The sequence below is a fragment of the Camponotus vicinus genome, unplaced genomic scaffold (genome assembly GCF_025532165.1).
Source record: "Camponotus vicinus isolate PSW18456_S1 unplaced genomic scaffold, iyCamVici1.0 SCAF_1, whole genome shotgun sequence".
NCBI lineage: Eukaryota > Metazoa > Arthropoda > Insecta > Hymenoptera > Formicidae > Camponotus > Camponotus vicinus.
This window is the reverse complement of record NW_028141945.1, coordinates 10,278,537-10,298,556: the sequence shown is the minus strand read 5'-3', so window position 1 is coordinate 10,298,556 and position 20,020 is coordinate 10,278,537. Positions and strand designations below refer to the sequence as shown.

The 20,020-nt window shown below is 31.0% G+C and overlaps 4 protein-coding genes and 1 pseudogene across 6 annotated transcripts; 3 read left to right on the top strand and 2 right to left on the bottom strand.

Moving 5' to 3' along the window:
- Nucleotides 1–1,368: 1,368 nt before the first annotated feature.
- LOC145973457 (uncharacterized) lies at nt 1,369–2,818 on the bottom strand. The gene has a single exon (XM_083102863.1). It carries the CDS (start codon nt 2,664–2,666, stop codon nt 1,563–1,565), a length of 1,104 nt encoding a protein of 367 aa, XP_082958989.1. The 5' UTR covers nt 2,667–2,818; the 3' UTR covers nt 1,369–1,562.
- A 34-nt stretch (nt 2,819–2,852) lies between these two features.
- On the top strand, nt 2,853–5,182 carry LOC145973464 (uncharacterized). The gene is made up of 5 exons (XM_083102875.1): nt 2,853–2,998; nt 3,180–3,502; nt 3,811–4,199; nt 4,555–4,866; nt 4,975–5,182. The coding sequence occupies exons 1-3, from the start codon at nt 2,977–2,979 to the stop codon at nt 4,180–4,182; spliced, it is 717 nt and encodes a 238-aa protein (XP_082959001.1). The 5' UTR covers nt 2,853–2,976; the 3' UTR covers nt 4,183–4,199; nt 4,555–4,866; nt 4,975–5,182.
- Nucleotides 5,183–6,872: 1,690 nt separating this feature from the next.
- On the top strand, nt 6,873–8,411 carry LOC145973468 (uncharacterized). Its single transcript, XM_083102890.1, has 3 exons — nt 6,873–7,102; nt 7,226–7,486; nt 7,966–8,411. The coding sequence occupies exons 1-3, from the start codon at nt 7,023–7,025 to the stop codon at nt 8,219–8,221; spliced, it is 597 nt and encodes a 198-aa protein (XP_082959016.1). The 5' UTR covers nt 6,873–7,022; the 3' UTR covers nt 8,222–8,411.
- A 79-nt stretch (nt 8,412–8,490) lies between these two features.
- Nucleotides 8,491–9,205, bottom strand: LOC145977024 (uncharacterized; annotated as a pseudogene). The gene is made up of 2 exons (XR_014440386.1): nt 9,085–9,205; nt 8,491–8,986 (listed from the first exon to the last, which is right to left on the bottom strand). The product of XR_014440386.1 is annotated as an uncharacterized LOC145977024 (transcript).
- A 2,022-nt stretch (nt 9,206–11,227) lies between these two features.
- Nucleotides 11,228–16,210, top strand: LOC145967482 (alpha-tocopherol transfer protein-like). Of its 2 annotated transcripts, none has more exons than XM_083092430.1 (7): nt 11,228–11,393; nt 13,781–13,925; nt 14,058–14,217; nt 14,350–14,530; nt 15,201–15,386; nt 15,471–15,576; nt 15,822–16,210. In XM_083092430.1, exons 2-7 carry the CDS (start codon nt 13,787–13,789, stop codon nt 15,983–15,985), a joined length of 936 nt encoding a protein of 311 aa, XP_082948556.1. In that variant the 5' UTR covers nt 11,228–11,393; nt 13,781–13,786; the 3' UTR covers nt 15,986–16,210. The 2 variants fall into 2 exon arrangements, with proteins under 2 accessions (XP_082948556.1, XP_082948548.1); XM_083092422.1 differs by having other exon boundaries at nt 11,263–11,397.
- The last annotated feature ends 3,810 nt before the right edge of the window (nt 16,211–20,020 follow it).

The following is a 20,020-nucleotide window of genomic DNA, read 5'->3' as shown; positions in this document are numbered from 1 at the left end:
AAAATCTTCGGCTTATCATTATATGCGTCAATGGAACGGCTCGATTTCGGGTCGCGTACTCTTCATCGAGGAATCATCGTCTTCTTCTTCTTTTTTATTATCCATTCCATTCTTCTGAGACTGTCGGGCGTCAAAAAATGGGGGCCTTAGTGTGGGCGGGTGGCTATTCGAATCTCCAAGGAAAGATGAATGAAAGCCAGAAGTCCATTCATGGGCGCACCTGACTCCGAGCGTCGAGTCGTGAGAATCGATCCGGAGATTTTTCAAGATCTTTCTTCCGCGTTCTGAGCACTTCGTTTGAACATCTTCGGGAATAAAGAGTGCGATGCACGGCAATTTTGTCCGCAGCGACGTTTCTCGTCCCTCGATTACGTTTGTGTTACGCTTGTAATGCTAGATTTTACGTTAGTCATTTTTATATCGAAAATATAAAAAAGGTTGGCTCACTATTACCGGATTTATTTTCAATATTTTCAATATTTTTATTAATTGACTATCGACTTCTTTTTAATGAAAATAGTGATTGATAGTTTTGCGATTATAAGTAGTTAAATATAAAACTTGCAAGAGCTTTGTATTAATGTAATAAATTATAACTATAATTAATTTATTTTAAAATATCTTATTTTTTTAGATGATATATTTGATACATTCTAAGAATAAATTATATGATAATGTTATGTTGTTAACGCAATGAAAAAAAATATAATCTTCAGAAATAGAGGGTTTAATTAATAAATTTAAATATATAGAACTTTTAAGCATAAATAATATGCGAAAATTTTTAAAAATTAAAATATTAGATATAAAAAATAAAAAATTAGATTTATTTTAGATTGATCTGAGAGCAACGAAAGCTCATTCTAAAAAAGCGGCATTCGGCACCTGTTGCATTATTTTGGATGAACTTATGTTCCTATCATTCTGAAACGATATACCTGACCCGAGACAAATTAAGCGCATACAATGAAAAACTTAGTATAGCCCTTGACTACCGAACTCTTTATTCTCATACGTTCCGGAAATTTAATTCGATACACATTAATCTGCACCATGCTGATGTCTAAGAAAGATTGATCTCATGAGAAAATATGCAGTGAACCTTATTGTATCTTTTTTTGAAACTCATGTAGAAAATAATTATATAGCCATTGTCAGTTTTCAATGTTTCAAAAAGTGGAAAGAAGAATCATTTAATACTTTGATTTAATATTTAAACAAGAACTTTCAATATTTAAACAAGAATTATGCGATAATTCTATTTATCATCTTTAATTAAAATTAAAAGCAACAGAGATTAATTAAAGTTTTTTGTATTCTTTTATAATATTTATTTTTCAATATCTTTTTATTAATGTTTTTCTTCTTTATTTTTTAGTTTAGGGGGAATTTTAAAAAAAGAAACTTTTTTCGTTATTTATTGCATACGCGAAGATATCACTATTGTACATAATATTGCAGGAACGATAAAGTTTTAAATTAAAAGCAAAAAAGTACATAAAGAAGCTTTAGTATTTTCTTATAAAATTTTTATTATCCGTCAATTTTCTTGTAAATTTCTTCTATGCTTGTTCAATATAAGACTGCTCGTCAAAATCGCTTTCTTCAGCTTTATCTTCGTATTCCTCTAACTTTTCAGACAAGTCTACAAGAAGTTTCTTCTTCTTATCGTTCTTGGGTAGCCAAGGTCTCGGTGCCCGGAATTCAAGATCGATTTTCTGCTTTTTATCGCCGCCATCGCAGTGCTTTCTGATTCTCAATAAGAATATATTCGGATTCTCTTCCAGATCAATTAGTCTTTTCACTTTCGAGTTTCTAACTTTCCCGTTTTCCAGATGAGAAATCGCAGAAATTTTCCCGATGTCATCGTCTTCTTTTACATTCGGATATAATGTGAGCGTACGACATCCCGTATCCTCTCGATCGCAGATTTTCTTCATCGACGACGCATCTTCCCGAGAAGTACGACAGAGCTCCAAACTTCCGTTGGCCATGTCAAACACGACGCCGTCATCGCATTTTTTTAAGCCCGACGTCGACTTTTTTACGTCTACCTGGTCGACGCATTCGCATGGAGGATCGTATTCTTCCTTGGCCGACTCCTTGTGCATCCTGATGATGACACGATTGTCATTGATGACAGCTTCGATCTCTTTGTACGGCTGTCCTTTTCTAGCGATCTCGGATACAACTCTCTCAGTCGGAGTTTGTTCCATATTTGACATTTCGAATTTCTCCTTCAATCTAGATTCACTTCTGCTTCTTGAAAACTGTTTGCTCACGCTATCTTTCGACATGCAAGACGTCGTAGCACTTATCGGTCTTCGCGAAGGGGTCCTGGATACATTTATGATGCAACAATCGGGACATTGCGGAGGGATCGATGATAAATAGGTGGATGGAATATACTTTGGATGTGATGGAGTATAACGAAATTTTTTGCCATCAATGCAACAGGAAACTTTGTCTCTGGATATAATGTATTTTGGTTTTTCGGCAGTTTTGTATTGCATGTAGCATTGAGCCGCGTGCTCTCGCGATTTATGCGAAATATCAAGTGAACGAAAGCAGCAAGATGAACAGGATGCTTGCAATCTGATTGATTCGGTAATCAATGAAGGCTTCTTCGGTATAGGACAGCCGCAGTTGTAAGTTGTCGCAATCATCTTTGCTATTTCTGTTCCATTATGAATGCAAATAACTGAGTTTATCGGATCACATGATGGCAAATTTCGAGTAAATTTAGATCGAGTTATTTCGGAATAATGACATGTTAATGATTTGTTGAAGAAGATATGGATCTGTGACCTGAATTTGTTTCCTGATGTGCAATGAATATGCCTGATTGAATAATCGATTTTAGTAAACTATACGAACCGTAAGATCATAACCACATCTTGAAAATGGGACGTTAAATAAACAGATATGTTTTGCCTTAAATAAGGATTACTTTCAAACTTTAAATTGCAAGTGAAAATGCAGTCTTCTAGCGATAAAAGTAAATATAAATTAACAACAATTTTTAAAACAATTTTTTTTTAATTAAAGACAAATTTTCATTAAACTTAAAATTTAATTCTTGTTATTTGAAATTTATCAATTAATGAGATAAATAATATTCCAATAAGAAAAAATGCAGATATTTATATTATAAAATTATCTTAAAACACTTTAACAAGATGTGTGCCTCTATCCTCCAATGTCATCCTCGTCATCCACACTCGTCAAAGATGCTTGTTCAAAATATTATCAAGAAATCGGTGCAGAAATGATTAGCAACCAGCTCATCATTAGATTAGAAAAGGATAAAAATAGACATAAAAAGAAACGGGCAGAATGGGATCCACCTTGCGATTGCGTCGAAATTCAAAGACCGACAAGCAAAAGCGGCCCCAAAATAATCAACGCAAATTGTGACGATCGTATTGTATTTCGCGTCCACTCGACATCCCGTTTCTATGAAAAGAAAGAATCTTATAAACCACAAACAATCGCTTATAAAGTTTGTCCCATATTAAACTTCAAATTTTAAGAAATTGATAATTTATCACTTACATATTTAATTAAAAACAAATCAATGTTTCGATTCGTATATTGCAGTCAGAAGAAATTAAAATTTTTCAACATTTTATGTATTTAAATTCTCAAACTTTTCTTAAAATTTTTATTAAGAGAAAAATTGATAGTAAGAAAAATTGAGATAGTAAAAAAAGAATTAAAAATGGAAAATAAAAAAGTGTTGGAATAATTTTTAATTATAATCTTGATTTCCGTCTCCAAAAAAGAAATATGCCATTCAAATTCTTGTAGATCGGATCGTGCAGCGACGAACAAGATAGCCATCAATGCAAAACCATCACGGTTTATCCGCAATTTATCTCAGAGTCTCAAGAAGTATACAGTGATCATATAACAGAGGGCGATCAAAATATCTTTTTATTAAGGGTAAAAAAGAAAGCAGAATATTCTGAACAAAAAAATAGAAACGTCGAACTCGAACTAAGAACACCCAAACCGCCTACACCGCTACCTGCGTCTACACCTGTAATTGCAGTTGCACCACCGCAATTGCAGCAACCCGTTGCCGATTTAATTGCAGATGTAGAAGAACCGGACATGCCGGAAGAAGTTACAGAGCAACCGGCAAAAGTGTTAAAAAGAAAAAAAAAGAAAAGAAAATAGCTTAACAGTATAATAAGGTATATAAATCCATCTATTTTGCTCTCTTTATAAAAAAATCATATTTAATAATTTAAAATAAAATTATAATTTAAAATCTAATATCAAGTTTTATAAAAATTTAATGAAAAAAAATAAGACCATCGATAATTTCTCAATATGATTTTTTTATATTCTATATTTTGCGCTGATGATTTTAATATACTTTTGCGCGAGAATGATTTTAATATACTTTTCCATATTCTATATTTTAATATTTAATTTTATGAATATATATATATATATATATATATATATATATATGTTTTCTTCTGTTTATTTAATACTTATTTAAATTATTTAATATTTATATAAAAAATGTATTTATTTCAATAGATTTTATGGAAGAAAAAGATAATCATAAGACAGCAAACTGAGAATCGACGTAACTGGAAAAATTTTCCGGAATATGAATATCACGAATCCAGATTTATTGATAACTGCATCGATGACTTTCTGAAGAAAGGACTAAAATTTCGTTAATGATTATGTAAATGGAATCTTCAACATATGCCAGATAGGCGTAAATACGTAAAGACGTGCGAAACTCAATGTGCATTTGTTTCATTTATCGTTTCTAATCGACCAGCTGAGTAAAATTAGTTCGTCAGATGAACCTCTCGTCTGGGACTATTTCCGATCTTGCTCGTAAGTGTTTTCTTCTCGTACAAAGTCTCAATAAGTCTTTATAATGATCAATAGCATAGCTTATCTCTGGAGATTACTTGTGAATCCTACAGTAATTGCTCCTTCCAGGCTTTGTGTCGGTGACCGTAAGCGGCCAACTTGTTCATCGAAGAATAGAGAAGGCTATCGTAACTTGTCAGATGTCGAAATTCATTCTGCCAGCATTATATTTATAATCTAGGTCAATCAAAAATATGAACGAAGACGTATATATGCGAGAAATGATTTTTACCCAAGTTTTCACGGCTAAAAAAACGCATATCCATTCTTGACACCATTGAATATCATTTATATTTCATTTAATTTTTCTTCTTCCAGTAGAAAAGAATTCGTCCATTGTTAAATCAATCATCACGTAAGAATATGACACGGATGATTCTTTATTGAATTTAGTCTAACGTCGCTTTATAAGCGGTTTCGGGAACACTTGAAAAATTTCAAACTGTCCCCATATTTTCTCGGCATTGTCGAGGATTCTCTCGGAGGTCGTCACAGTCGGCGAATCACGAGTATCCCGCGAACGTTGTCCGCGACGTCCTACGAGACATCGACGTCTAAAGTTAAACGCACAAAGAAGGAAGGATAAATGTCGCGATTATCGGTGCGTAGAGGGAGCGTACGAACGCACAATACGGAGACGTGGGGTAAGAAAATGCATGGGCGGTTTCGTAATCGTGAATGGCGTGGGAGTTCATAAAGGTGTCGTTCGCATTCTGTGTGGTCGCGTTTAAGAACGGTGACACAATGACGTTGGCCAATAAATTAGGACGCCACGAAGAATGAACACGCTCTCGATACACACGCGGGAAAACAGCGTGACGAGCAGGAGCGGTCTCGCGGCGAGTGAGTGAAAAGCTACTCGTTTTTTCCGTACTAAGGAGAATCCTGCGGTCGCTGATGAATGGAGCGACAAGTGACCGCGATATTATTATACGTGGGACGGCTCTCGAGCTAAGGAAAGGATCTTGACGCGCGAGATCGACATCCATTTTCGGGATGAAAGGGCGGCGATAATTCACGAATCACTTGGAGGACGCGTAAAATCGACATTTTTTCGCACGATTCATCGTGAATAAAATTGAAAATAATATAAAAGGAACTTGCGACGTCTTGATTAAAGAGAGTTCTCGTATTAGAAATATCTCTCGTTCCCCCATCCAAGACTATCATCAGCGATGATGTTTCCTTCTTTGGATTTCTCGTAATTTACCTTAAAATTGCTGAATTTAAACCCTCGCAAACTCGCCCATTTTTCGCGTTAATGGCACTAATCGTCATCAACAGCGGAGGAATAAATAAATCAGCGAACGGGCATTCGCCACAGGTGGTGATGCGCACGATCGTTCAGGGTGGTCCTCGCATCGATTCCTCGCATTGTGGTATCGAGAACCGCTTCGTATCCGCAAACGAAAGATAGGGGAGGGAAAGCCGTAATATCATCATTATATTACGTCACACAGATGCGCGGATCGGGGGATCTCGAGACCAGCGTTTTTATATTGCGGTTACGACGTTATTGTACGCTCCGGTGTCCAAAAAGGGTCCTTGGAGGACTCCCGTCGAGAGAAGGTCTACGGCATAGCGGGGTTGCTGATTGGCTGATTCCCCTGTCAACAGCTATGGTAATCTGTACGCATTTCCTGCATATCTTCCCTTCCCGATCCTTGATCATCACCTGCCGACTTCGCAAACGAGACGTCTTTGACGAATCTAAAGAATATGTCGCATGGGTAAATTTAAAGATCACTACAGAATTCTTTGTACAATGTATAACTATATGTAAAAATTTAAATAATACACATAAAAAATTGTTTTATGGAGAAATAATTTTTTATTCATTTAATTTAATTATTTCTTCGCACATAATATACTAAATAATTTATGAAGTAGATATGGCTAGGCTAGAAAATGAAAATTATGTTTAGTACTTTAACTTACTCTGAACATTGTCACATGATCGTAAAATGTCGAACTTAATCGAAGTGACATAAATGGTTATCATATTGTATAAAATTTTAGAAAAAAAAATTAGCAGTAGTAGTTGCGTCTGATGAAAAGGGATCGTGCACGATAAGCTTTCCTGTAAAAGAGAAAACGAGGGAAAATGTTGGCGAATCATGCTGGAACCGCTAATAGTTTTAACGGTGCTGAATTGTATTTTCATGTTCAGTTCCACAGTTACGACTTGTGCATTGTGGTAACTATGATCCATCCTGAATTATTTTCCTATCTAAATTTTAAATAATTAAAATATTAATAAAATTCTCGATGCTGTGCCAGTTATAATTATGTCATCGTACTAATAATTTCACATTCACAGGTGGCAATATCAGGGACACCAATGTTGCGCCAGGAAAACTGCTCCTCGATCAAGAGCTGATTTGAAAAGACCTAAGAGCTACATCTTACGAACTGTCAAAAAGTCGGGAAAACTAGATTTTGATGGCAATGGTGACCGCAATCTCAATAAAAACGGTAATCACGAGCGCAGAAGTAAAAAATGTCAGAAGAAAAGATCTAAGAAAAATTTAAGATATGCAGTGGAATACCAGAAAAAGAACGGAGAGAAAATGCCACTTCCGTAAGATTTATATGTATATATATTATTCTTTTCTTTCTGAGAAAAAGTTTATATATAATTATATCTAATTACATATAATTATGTATAATAAGATCTATTTATATTATTATTTATATATTTTATATTATATATTTATATTATTATTTATATTATTATATACATGTTATATTATATACATGTTATATCAAGATATTTATAACTTCATATCGAATTATGTAGAATTATATTAGATTTTTTTTCCAAGTATTATATTCGATATTTTTGTATAATTCAATATGGAATTATAAATATTTTGACATAATTATACGTAAATAATAGTAACGAATCTTATTATATGCAATTTTATATAGTTAAAAATAATTATATCTAACAATTATATATAATTATATAAACTTTTTTTATTTTCTCTTTTTTTATTTTTTTATGTTATCCATTTTACTATACGTCATCGTTTTATTAAATTTGCATTTTAAAAATAGACTAGAAGCAAAGAGCCTCGATGAAAAAACAAAAATGTCGGAAGCTTCTCAAACAATAAATGACACGAAATCGACGATCGTAATGGAATTTTCAACAGTCCAAAAAGTCGTGCAGATTGTTGACGATTCCGACGTTAATTCAACGCGACCTCCTTTCAAGGATATTGTCATCCAAAAAGATGCGACAGACAAAAAACGTGATTATAATGTTGAACAGAATTTCCAGAGCAATTTAGCTGCTCCCGAAAATCTTTAACAAATTGTCCTTGACAAATTAATAAACGATATAATTCACGATATAATTCTATATAGGAATCATAGATTAAAAATTAATATTATGAAAAAATTAGTAAATGTAATATTGAACATATTCGCTTTATTTATTGTCGCGTATTTATTTTTATTCGCACGTTTGCAAATGTAAATCGATAGCTCTTCTTAATAAACGCTAGAATATTTCAAAGACTATATGCGTTTCTATGCACTTAACAATAATGCTATTGATTTAACTAAACGTTTAATACGTTCTTCATTATTATTCAATAATTTTATTTGTTTTGCACATTGTTCAAGTTTATTTTCGATTCTTGGAAACAGATACTGTCAGTATACCTCAAGATCTTTTACAGATACATTCGCTTTTGTCTGCTTCCAAATTGCGTTGTTGTCCTCTCTGCTCAAAGAACCGTCCGACTTGTTACAATTATTCGAATACTTGACCGATCTGTTACATGTTGGCGAAGTTTTCCTGTCCTTTTTTAAGCATCGACATGCGTTTTGACGTTCTTTCAGTGGTCGATCACATATTTTTTCTCCGGAAGACGAACGATACTCTCGTCGATCTTTGCGATCGCGTTCGAAGCACGAGAAATCCCTGAATCGTTGTGCACGAATTGAATTATCTTTCACGCATGTCGGAAAATCACGCGAACGTGCTTTTCGATGTTTCAAAATCGACTTTCTGCGCACGCAACACTCGCTCGAGTCCACTTTTCTAAGATTTTTCGAGAATCTTGGAAAACTAAAAGAAAAGAAAAAACTAATTTGGTCGAAGAAGCATGCAAAATATGTTTGAACATTATTTTTCCAGGTCAGCTTGCCACAGGTTGTTAGTCGTACCATACCGAAAAGAGAATGCACCAGATACATGTTATGCAGGCGCTGTTGCATATGGTAATGCAGTCCACCATCTCGCAAGTTCGACGAAAACTTCACATTTTGTGATTTTTAGAACGACATTTCATGCTCTGTCAGTTGAATCCAATTTTTCTAAATATAATGATGGAATTTCCAATGCAATTATAAATAATGTAATTATAAATAACGCTGTTATAAATTGATAGAAGGATAACAACGTAACGATAACACGTGAAGTATAGAAAAATTGGATATTGGACCGTCAACTGTCAATTGTGATGGATTATAATAAATACTAATTACAAGCGAGAAAATGAGATTAAATCTTTCGTCAATTATATGTTACGTTAAATCGTTATATCTTTTAATTGTTGATTCCCAAATGAATCTGAGACATTCAAGATTATCGAGTTATGCAGCTGCACCTGTCACGCTTTTGCATTCGAAATATGAGTTTCAGTTACATTCTTTTGCATTTTGCTCATTTATGCCTGTTTATGAATTAACAGCCACTTTGATTGAATATTCTGCAAACTTTAGCAGCATTCAAAGTACAAGTCCGCATGTACTTTGACTGCGAACAAACATTACATAAGACATAAGTCCGAAATCTTGTGTGTAAAAATATATATGTGTCTTTATATTTGTCTTGATAATCAGCACATTCACATGTTTAATTTTCATCAGCACATTCAATGTTTAATTCTCAAATTTTCTGGTCAGGGATGTATGAAAATGTATGATTATCTTTTAATAATAGCTTTTTTTAACAACATTTTTAAAACACCTCCGATTATATTAATTGATATAAAATATTAATTTGTGAAGAAATTGCCTTTTACCTCACATACACATTAATTATGGATTTAAATATAGCTAATGGATTTAATTAAAGCTGACATAAAATCTGTTGAATTTCAAATTTGTGAATTTTCTGATATTTGAATAATAGAAACATCATTTAGAATATGTCAAATAAATTACACTTTTAATATCTTGGCAAATATTGCACAATCAATTGTTGATATGCAGTCATCGTTATAATATTATGTTGTAATTTTATGATTGTTCGAGTAGGTTAATATACAGCTTTTAAAATATTCTTTCGAGGACTCCCGTATTTGTATAATTCAGCAATCTCCGCAATCAGATGCATGGTGCATTGATTACCTTAATCACAAGTTAAACTACTAAAGTCGGACAGCTTAGAAACATAGCGTAAATAAATGATAGTGGATATTAGCAATTATGATTCTGGCCTATTTGACGAGCCATTTTTGTAAGAAGTAATATTGATTAAGAAGTGTTTATATATATAGTCAACTTCTTTAACTTATTCTCATTTTCAGCCAAAATATTCAGATACATCTATTTTATCATATTAATATCTGTTACGTAAAATTATGTTAGATAAGACCGATTTATGCACAATTAAATTATAATTAAATTATAATTAAATTATAAAGCAGAAAGCATATCGATACTGTAGAGAAACTGAAATATAGGAAATATAGGAAATGGAGGAAAACTATTTAAAAATAAAATCCAAGGAAAGTTCATAGATTAATTGTATTCATATTTATCGGTATTTAAATTAATTTATTTTTAAACACAAGAATGTCATGAGTTTTACACGCAATTTTATTTGTGAGATGCATTTTTATTTTTCTTTCTAAATCAATGGAAGATATAACAATACATTAAAGTTAAGTAAAGATTTTAGTTTTATGTGATATTAATATTCGGGTAATTTTAGTTTTATTTCATCGGATTTTCACCTGAATGTGATTAGAGAAATCAAAAATTAAAAGTTTATGTTAACAAAATAAGATTCATTTTTTTTTACAGATTGCGCTTATATTTTTCACAATATCTCCCTCGCTACTTTCACGCGAGATCAACGATCGAAATCGAGCAATCGTCATTGCAATCCGGTCACGTTGACTAAGTTTCGTTATGAAAACAATGAGACGAGCAGTCTGCATTCTCTATTTAAGTTCACGCACGCGTTGGGTGTCACGTGTATATGTGTGTATGTGTAAATATTCTTCTTATGTATACAATCTATATATCTTATATATGTATGCGATATACTCGATGGTGGGGAACTTGAAGTATTGCTAACTCGAGGAAGAGAGGAATCGCTCTGCTTCGAGCAGATAGAAATCGTAAACGCCAGAAAGGTGGAAGGCTTCTTCACTCATCAAGCTGGGCTGCACAGTGCAACACGTGAAATTTTGACGAACTTCACGACACTCCGGCTGCGATTTATTATAACTTTTACGCAAGAAGTAAGTAAGTATCGTCATACACTAAGAGAGTGATCTTCAAATTATGTCTTCTTCTTGTCTTTAAATAATTGCAAAACAAGACTTTTTGCAAATATGTAAAAATATGACAGAAATTATGCATTTTCTTTCATTTATAAATTTCGACAAAATTAATTTTTTTTAGAGAAAATATATTTTAAAAAATCTGAATATATTTTACAGAAAGTTATTTGATATTAAAATTTATTTCAAATTGATTTTAGAAAGATATAAGTAGATAAAAAATTGTTTTTCAAATAATTTTATTCACATAAATTTTATACTAAAAATCTTTAATATATCTGAATTGTAATTTAATTGATAAAAAAATTTGTAGATAAAAAAGATCGAGCCTAGATTGATCAATAAAAGACATGATCGTCCGTTTATTTTAATCCTCATAGTTTTATTTTGTAATTATTTCTAAAACTCAAACAATTTAGAGCAAATTATTTACTTTAATTTAGGAGAAAAGTTTCTTAATATTATATCAGTTTTATATAATATTTTTATTACAATTTCTTGTGAATATTAATATTAATTGTGAATATTAATTTGTGGAAAAGAGACCTAAGATCAAAGTATAAATTAGTCGACATGCAAGTGTCAATATTATTCTTTTTCTTCATATCAATATTATTCTTTTTCTTCATTTACAAAGTTGATTGTTAAAATAACACGAAAATTCGCCAATTATAACGATTACAAGTGATATCCACGCTACTTTCCTTTGCTTATGTATTGACGAAAAGTATGAATAATAAACAAATATTTAGCCACATTAAAAACTCAATTGATTAGTCGGAATTTATTTATCGGAACAATTTGATTTAATTTTAATTCTTGTCACTGAAAACAAGCGTATACAGGGTGTTCCATTTTAATGTCCCACCCTAAATAACTTTCTTATTTTCGAAGAAAAAATATGTAATTTGCAATTAACAATTACATATTTTTTCTTAAAAATAACTATGTTTTCTTTACACCAATTGATTCCTCTCATTATGTTGTACATAAAAGTATTAAGGTAAGATAATGGAAAAATGAATATTTTACAAGATATTTTACGGTTTATGTAAAATTAAGAAATGATTTCAAGCCTTATAACTCAAAAAGTACTTGAGGGAAAAATATTTTATTATTGTGTTTTGGAAAGCCCTCGAGATAAGCTACAAGAATATGCAATAAAAAATAGGAGGTGACCATTTAAAAAATTGACGGTGACCTTCACATGACCTTGAAGCAACTATTCAAGGTCAAACTAATGACACCACCTTATGTCCCCCTTGAAACCATACAACTTTTGTCTGAGAAACATCTTTTTCTAAAATTAAAAATAAGAAAGTTATTTGAGGTGGGACATTAAAATGGGACACCCTGTATACGCGACCTGAAATGCGTTTCTTTATAAATGTGGTGTAGATCCACGATAATAATAAAAAATGTAATGGACGATTGTAAGCTAATTGATATTCAACGCACTCGATCGGCTTTCGCGAAAAAAAATGCGTTCGAAATTTGCGAATAATTCGGACAGGCCTACGAGATCGAATTCGTGTCACGTATGTACACGTTCCTTTTCCTGACTCGCCTGTGTGTTATTTCCTATTACTCCCGCACCTTCGTTTCTCAAGCAAATATTTTAAAGAGGTAAACATCGTTTGTGAGGCGCCGTGAACGGACGAGGTCATCTTTTCGCAGCAGTAATAAATCACATGTAGACAATATATACGATATACATATTTTTTTCGTACAATGTGACAAATGACGCTATGACATTATGACAAATCAAATGAAATATGAAGATGTAAGGAAATACAAAAATGCGAAGAATAAATATCAGTACAAAAATAAATAAGAAGTCTATAGTTACGTTTTAGTTACATTTCTTTTTCTTTTATTACTATATGTCTTCTTGTATATCTTCTCTCTTCTTTTTTAAATTTTTTGACTTCTGCGTTATGAGTTCATCAAATGGCATTCGGAATTCTAGATTAAATATTTGTTCGCTAAAAGAGAAAATTAAACTGCAAAAACATACGACCTAGTGCTCTTTACTTGTGCTGATAGGAAAAGTGTTAAAGTAAATGATAAATACAATCTTATATCGTCAAATACATTAGTGACGAAAGAAATGGCAGGCGTTTATTTTAAAGTAAAAGATTTCAAAGTAAAAAATGCAGCACTGTAATAAATTAAAATTCCCTATTTTAAATTCATGATGCAGAATAAAAAAATAAAACTCTACATGTGTATATATGTGAATAGAATAACAAACGTACATTAACGGAATTTTTCCTCTGTTATAACGAATTCCGCAATTCTCGTATCATAGCTAGAGAACAATATTAATTTAGGTATTGTTTCAGAAAATCATGACATTATTACCACCAACACCGACGCAACAAAAACAGATAGACAAGGAGCTTCCACCTGATCCAGAAATGAGAGAACAGGACATCAGAACGCTGCGAAAATGGCTGTCTAAGCAGCCGCACTTGCCAAATCACATAGGTACGTATTTATCAGAAATTAGAAAAATAAAATACTTGATAATAATATTGATATTAAATCAGATACAGAATATATGTCTAACGATATTGTATAGAAAAATATAAATCACGCATACGATTTTATTTATTGTAGACGATGTCAAACTGGGGAGATTTCTTTACAATTGCAAGAACAGCGTTGAGAAGTGTAAATTAATCTTGGAAAGATATTACACCGTTCGAACATCCTTGCCGGAATTTTTCACCGTTCGTGATCCGCTGTCTCGGGATATTCAAGATTGTGTTGGCGTAGTGTAAATAAATCTTACATTTTTTCGCGCGATCTCTGAAAAAAAATTATTAAAGTATCCTCCTGAAGTTTCGGGACGAATTAGAAAGTTTCAAATAAATTTTCACGATTCTTTCTTTTCAAATATTTTCATTAGAGACTACTTCATCTTGCCATCATTAACTGAGGAGGGATATCGTGTCACTATCTTCCGATTACGCGATACCAACATGGAGAAATTCTCGTTTCAAGCGATAGTTAAACGTATTTTAATGGTACTTGATGCTCGTTTATGGGAGGAATCCTGTTTGTCCAATATTATGATCATAGATCTTGAGGTATGGATTGCTTTACTTTTCTTTCTTTATTATGTTTAACTTTTCATATCAGAAATGTAGTTATCAACACATATACATACATATATCAGTATACTGAATATTCTTTGATTTACTGGGTTTTGAAATTTAAAATTTATTAGCGATAGCCATCAAATATAAAATAATATAATGTAAATTAATAAATATATAAAAATGTTTTTTATAATAAATAAATATAATAATAAATGTATAAATAAATAAACATAAATAAATATAATTAATAAATATAAAAAATAAATGTAAAATATTTATTGTTTTTGACAGGGTAATCACATTTTATTCTTTTTACACTATATTACTTACACTTTAAGAAGAAAGTGTATATAAAGGGTTGGGTATAAAGCTAGGGGATGAAATATGAAAGGCTAGATTGCACTTAAGCGCCAAGTAAATCGAATACACTTTCACTTAGTTACGCCACTGTGTTACGTCAAAAGCAGATGAAATCGCATGAGGCACTTCATTTACAAAGTTTAATAAATAAAAAATAGATATAAAAAGATCGCATTAAGCAACGTTTTTTACAGTTTTTAATTTTCATTATTTTCGGATATAATTACACTTACACACACACACACATACACATTTTTAATGATAAATTAATTTATCTGAAAGAAAATTTATATTTTAGGGATATAGCACGGCGCATTTTGCAAAATTTATTCCGACACAATCCATTGTAAGGCGGGCGATGTTAGCAGTGCAAGATAGCATGCCTTTCCGATTGTTTAGTGTTCATTTTCTTAATGCACCGTCGTTCATTACCAATATTGTCAACGTACTTTATCCATTGTTAAAAGAAAAGCTGATTAAGAAGGTAAACAAAAATTTATACAAAATTATCATAAAATACAATTTAAAAATGAGTTGAAAACACGCAAAATAATTCTTATATTTGCAGTTTTACATACATAATGGCGGCGGAGAGGAATTATACGCTTATATGGATAGGGACATACTTCCCAATGAATGGGGTGGCAAAGCAGGCACTTTTCAAGAATTAAATGGTAAATATAATCTTTCATTTATTCTCAATTTATAATCAATTCATTTCCAAAATCAATTCACTTCTCGCTATAAAAACATTTTTTCGCATTTCGCAAAAAATATTATTTACAAAAAATGTTATCATAATTAATAAATAATATTAATTGTGAAAGCTTGATACATTATGCATGATTAAAATGACGATTTTTCTCCGCATAATTTTATCAAGCTTAGATATTTATAATATTATTTTACGCATACATAGCTGCTTGGCAAGAGAAAATGGAAAAGAATAGAGATTGGTTTTTGCGAGACGAGAAATTGAGTCGTACGGACGAGAATGCTCGTCTACCGGAATCGAAAACGTCCCGTCTTCTAATAGAACTTCAAGGACTTCAGGGTTCATTCCGAAAATTAAACATAGATTAATGTTATTTTTATTATTAAAAATATTGTTGCATTAATGAATCCAAGTTTTTATTGATCTTCAAAACTATTTTTTAATCCAATTAAATTGCAGATTTTACGATATTAATTTAGCTTTAGCAATAATTTTACATTTTATATTTTTAATTATAATTTTATATTTTTAAAAATAAAATGTAAATTATAATTATAAATAAGATAAAATAAAAATAAAATAATACACCAATAGCCACAAATTTAATTTCACTTTAGTGCCTTTTAATTTAACGTCTTTTTTAAAAGATAAAAGATATAAAAAAAGGATACGCAATAAAAATATTAACTAAATGTTGAAAAATAATTAATAATAATTTTCTATTTCTACATAAAAAAGAGAGATCGAAAAAGAAAAAAGAGATATTAAAGAAAGATATATTTTTATTAAAATCTTTTTTTTTGCATCAAGCTTCTATTCTAAATTAATTTGAAATTAATTGTTTTATGTCAATTTATTATTCGATGACCACGCGAGCTTTTATTTGTTCTTTATTTGATGACATCGGTCTCGAGATAGCGCCACATACTTCTATGCTTAACGTTATCAAATATACGTTATTTAACCTGATAAATATCAAGTATATTAAAAAATTTTTACCGTTTTATTACACTCAATATTTATATTTAGTAAATAATTTATAAAAGCACCATATAAAAAAATTTGTTTTACACACATTTGGTGTCTTTATTATATAAAATTTATTTTAAAAATATTAACAGTAATAATAAAAATATTAGATTAAAAAGTTCAATTTTAAATAAATGTTTAAAGTTAAAAAATGATAGAAAGAGAATGTGTGTGTGTGTGTGTATATTAATAGATAATTTATTTTTCACGACGTTGATTTTTATCGCTTATGTACGCTATGAGTAAAATAATATGTAGTACAAAATATATAATTATACAATTATTTGTAAAATATATAATTTTTGTATTATCAAATAAAAATATCTAAAAAAAGTTGCACGTTGCATGACCCAGATATGGTTATCGATGTAATAATGGACGTTTAATCGTCTTGTGTTAGGTTGACGCCTAAATCAATTTATTCCGGCAATTTATGCCAATTCATTTTATGCAATTTAAAACTCGTAAGAATCGTAAAATGTATTTTATATCTTTCATAAATAAAATTCATATATTCGTTGAATTATGATATACAGGGTGTCCCTGAGCTCATTTGTGAGGAGGTAGAGCGCAGTAAATTAAATAAAGAAATCCTATTCCATGTAACGATTTTTGTAATAATAATAGAAATATTAATTATTGAAAGTTCATCACAGTTACTTTCAAGGTCAATTTTAAGATTGACAGAGGCACTTTCAGAAAAAACGTTTAATACAAAAGTTTCTTATTTTTTCACGTACAATTCGAATCTGTAATAAAAAGTACCATGTTCCCCTAAAAAAATTCAACTTCCGATCCGGATGGCGTATTTCCGGTCGGAATCAAAAGTTGAAAATATCACCATTTGATAGAGCGTACCCGATTTACTTAAAAATTGTTCGCGATTTTTGACAAAAGCCATTTATTTTCATTTTAAAAGGAGTGTACGGGTGGTCTGGGACACCCTGTATATATATATATATATATATATATATATATATATATATATAACATAATTCACGAATAAATGAATTTTATTTATGAAAGACATAAAATATACATACATATTATTTCTCATATGTATGTTCAAATATATTAACATTATTTGATATTAATACATCCTATTTTAATATAATAAATATTTTGAGCTGTTAAATAAATCCAAAAGAAAAACAAAAAATGTATTAATATTTATTTGTAAAAAAATATTAATTATTTTAATCAATTTCTAAAAATTGTTACATTTTGTTACCATCTTATCTGTGCAGGCAAACTATTTTCCAAATAAACAATGTTCTTATTAATGTTATTATTTATTAAACAATAAAAAGATTTCATATAATATAAAATAATACAAATAATTATAATATAAAAAATAATATAAAAAAATATATTTATTATTAACACAAATTTATTTCAAATTTGGCTAATATTTTATATGAGAAATTTAACACACTAGTTGTTTATGCGACAAGAATGAATGAGATATAAAGTTAAAAAATAATATTGACATCGTTTGAAATATTGCGTACTTGCGTCCAAAGTTTCTTTTAATTAATCGTCTGGACTTATTTATATTCTTGCTTATATGAACTTTGTACTATAGAGTACTTATTTCAAATAAAAGATTTAAAAAACGATATTTCCATTTGTGTTGTGAAGATAAAGATATTCTTTAAAATGACTGTTACAAATGTTTTTTCAGTTTACTATCAGATGGAAATGTAAATTTCAAACGCTGGAAAAGAATCACAGTACAAAGTACGAAATAAAATATCGCGACTCTAAAACGACGCCTGAAGGCAACTTATGACCATCGCGATGTATAACGTTGTCTTCTTTCGTCCTCGCTTAACCAACTTAATAAGCTAATGATGCATCGAATAATGTGTCTGTTGAATCTACTTTGATTCCTCATGCCGAATACGGCGTCGAAGACGAGATTTGTTTGCCATTTTTCGTACCGTTGAAGCGCGTCTGACTGCGTTCAACATTTTCCACTACTCGATGAAGTTGTTATTTTATTCCGTTCTCTCGTTTTTTTTTTGTTCTTAAGAAACGTAACATTCGGGGCCAATTCGGGGAACAATGTATAGAACTAGTCGAGGAATGCGAAATGTATTCGTATTGTCTTTGCATTCTGTTGTTAACATTGCCTTTATTTAATCTCTTGGCGCCTATTTTGATCCTCTCTTCGCTTATTTATCTTATTTTATCTTTATATATCGTCGCGAATTCGAAATAAGTGCGCAGCAAAATGTCAGATGTTATTCTCAGAGCGATTTCGCAAAAGTTATTTCTTCTTTATTTTGTCTTGTTAGTCTAGTTGCATAATTATCTCATCATAATTATTAGTAAGCAGATAAGAAGCAGCTTCTCTTAATATCCCGTCAATTCCGCGAGTGTCCCAAGTTTCGATTCGCGTCGCATGTGTCCCGCATACCTGAAGAATGTTCAGGCAATAATAAAGTCTCGCCTCGCATATAAATAAAACGCATACACGCTCGCACATAATAAATGCGCGAAGAAGCTGCTTTCGCGAAATAAGACATCGCGAGTCAGATTTCATTTTGTACAGAAGCCATTCGCGAACGGAAGATAAACAAGTCAATTTACTGAACTACGCAGCGCGTTTATCGCTGTTCCTTTTTGCTAATTACACGCGTTAATAACGCGCGCGCCGTTATCGAATACCAATGAGCCGTCTAGTCATAAATCGTTGTCGTTCAGGTCGGAAAATCGTTCAGCTTGCACGTATAAATATCTGCGCGTTGTTTACATAGCGTTATATAAGCGACCAAGTGCTCGATCGATCAGCGATATCACATATGCACGCATAAATTTGCTACTAATAACGGAACGTTATTAAGTGCGTATCAAAGAAAAGAGCTAACATCTTTTATGAAACTAATGATGCTCATTAATAATTGACAGACGTTTAAAAGTAAAAAATTGAAAATACGCACGAAATGCATGTGAATATAAATATTTGAAAAAAAACATTATAATATTTGTAGGAAAATATTTATATTTGAAGTCAATTTTATTAGTTGTTTCATATTAAATATAAAAAAAATTAATATTAATTATTAATTATAATATTAATTATTTTTTATTAATATTAATATTATTTTAATATTAATATTATATTAATTTTTGTAAAGATAAAAAAATAATCTCTTCTCGGCGATCTTTTCGAAATGTCATTTTTATTGCCTCAAGGTAAGCTTCGCGATATAATTCTGTTATAATGATAGAATACGCGTTATCGCCAGGTATCGTAATGTACATATACATAATGCGCGACGAGCGCATATGGCTTTAAATTACTTATCAATGAGCTACGTGTTTGTCTTCGTCACTCGAAGTCAACGCATTAATGTTGCGTATAAGAC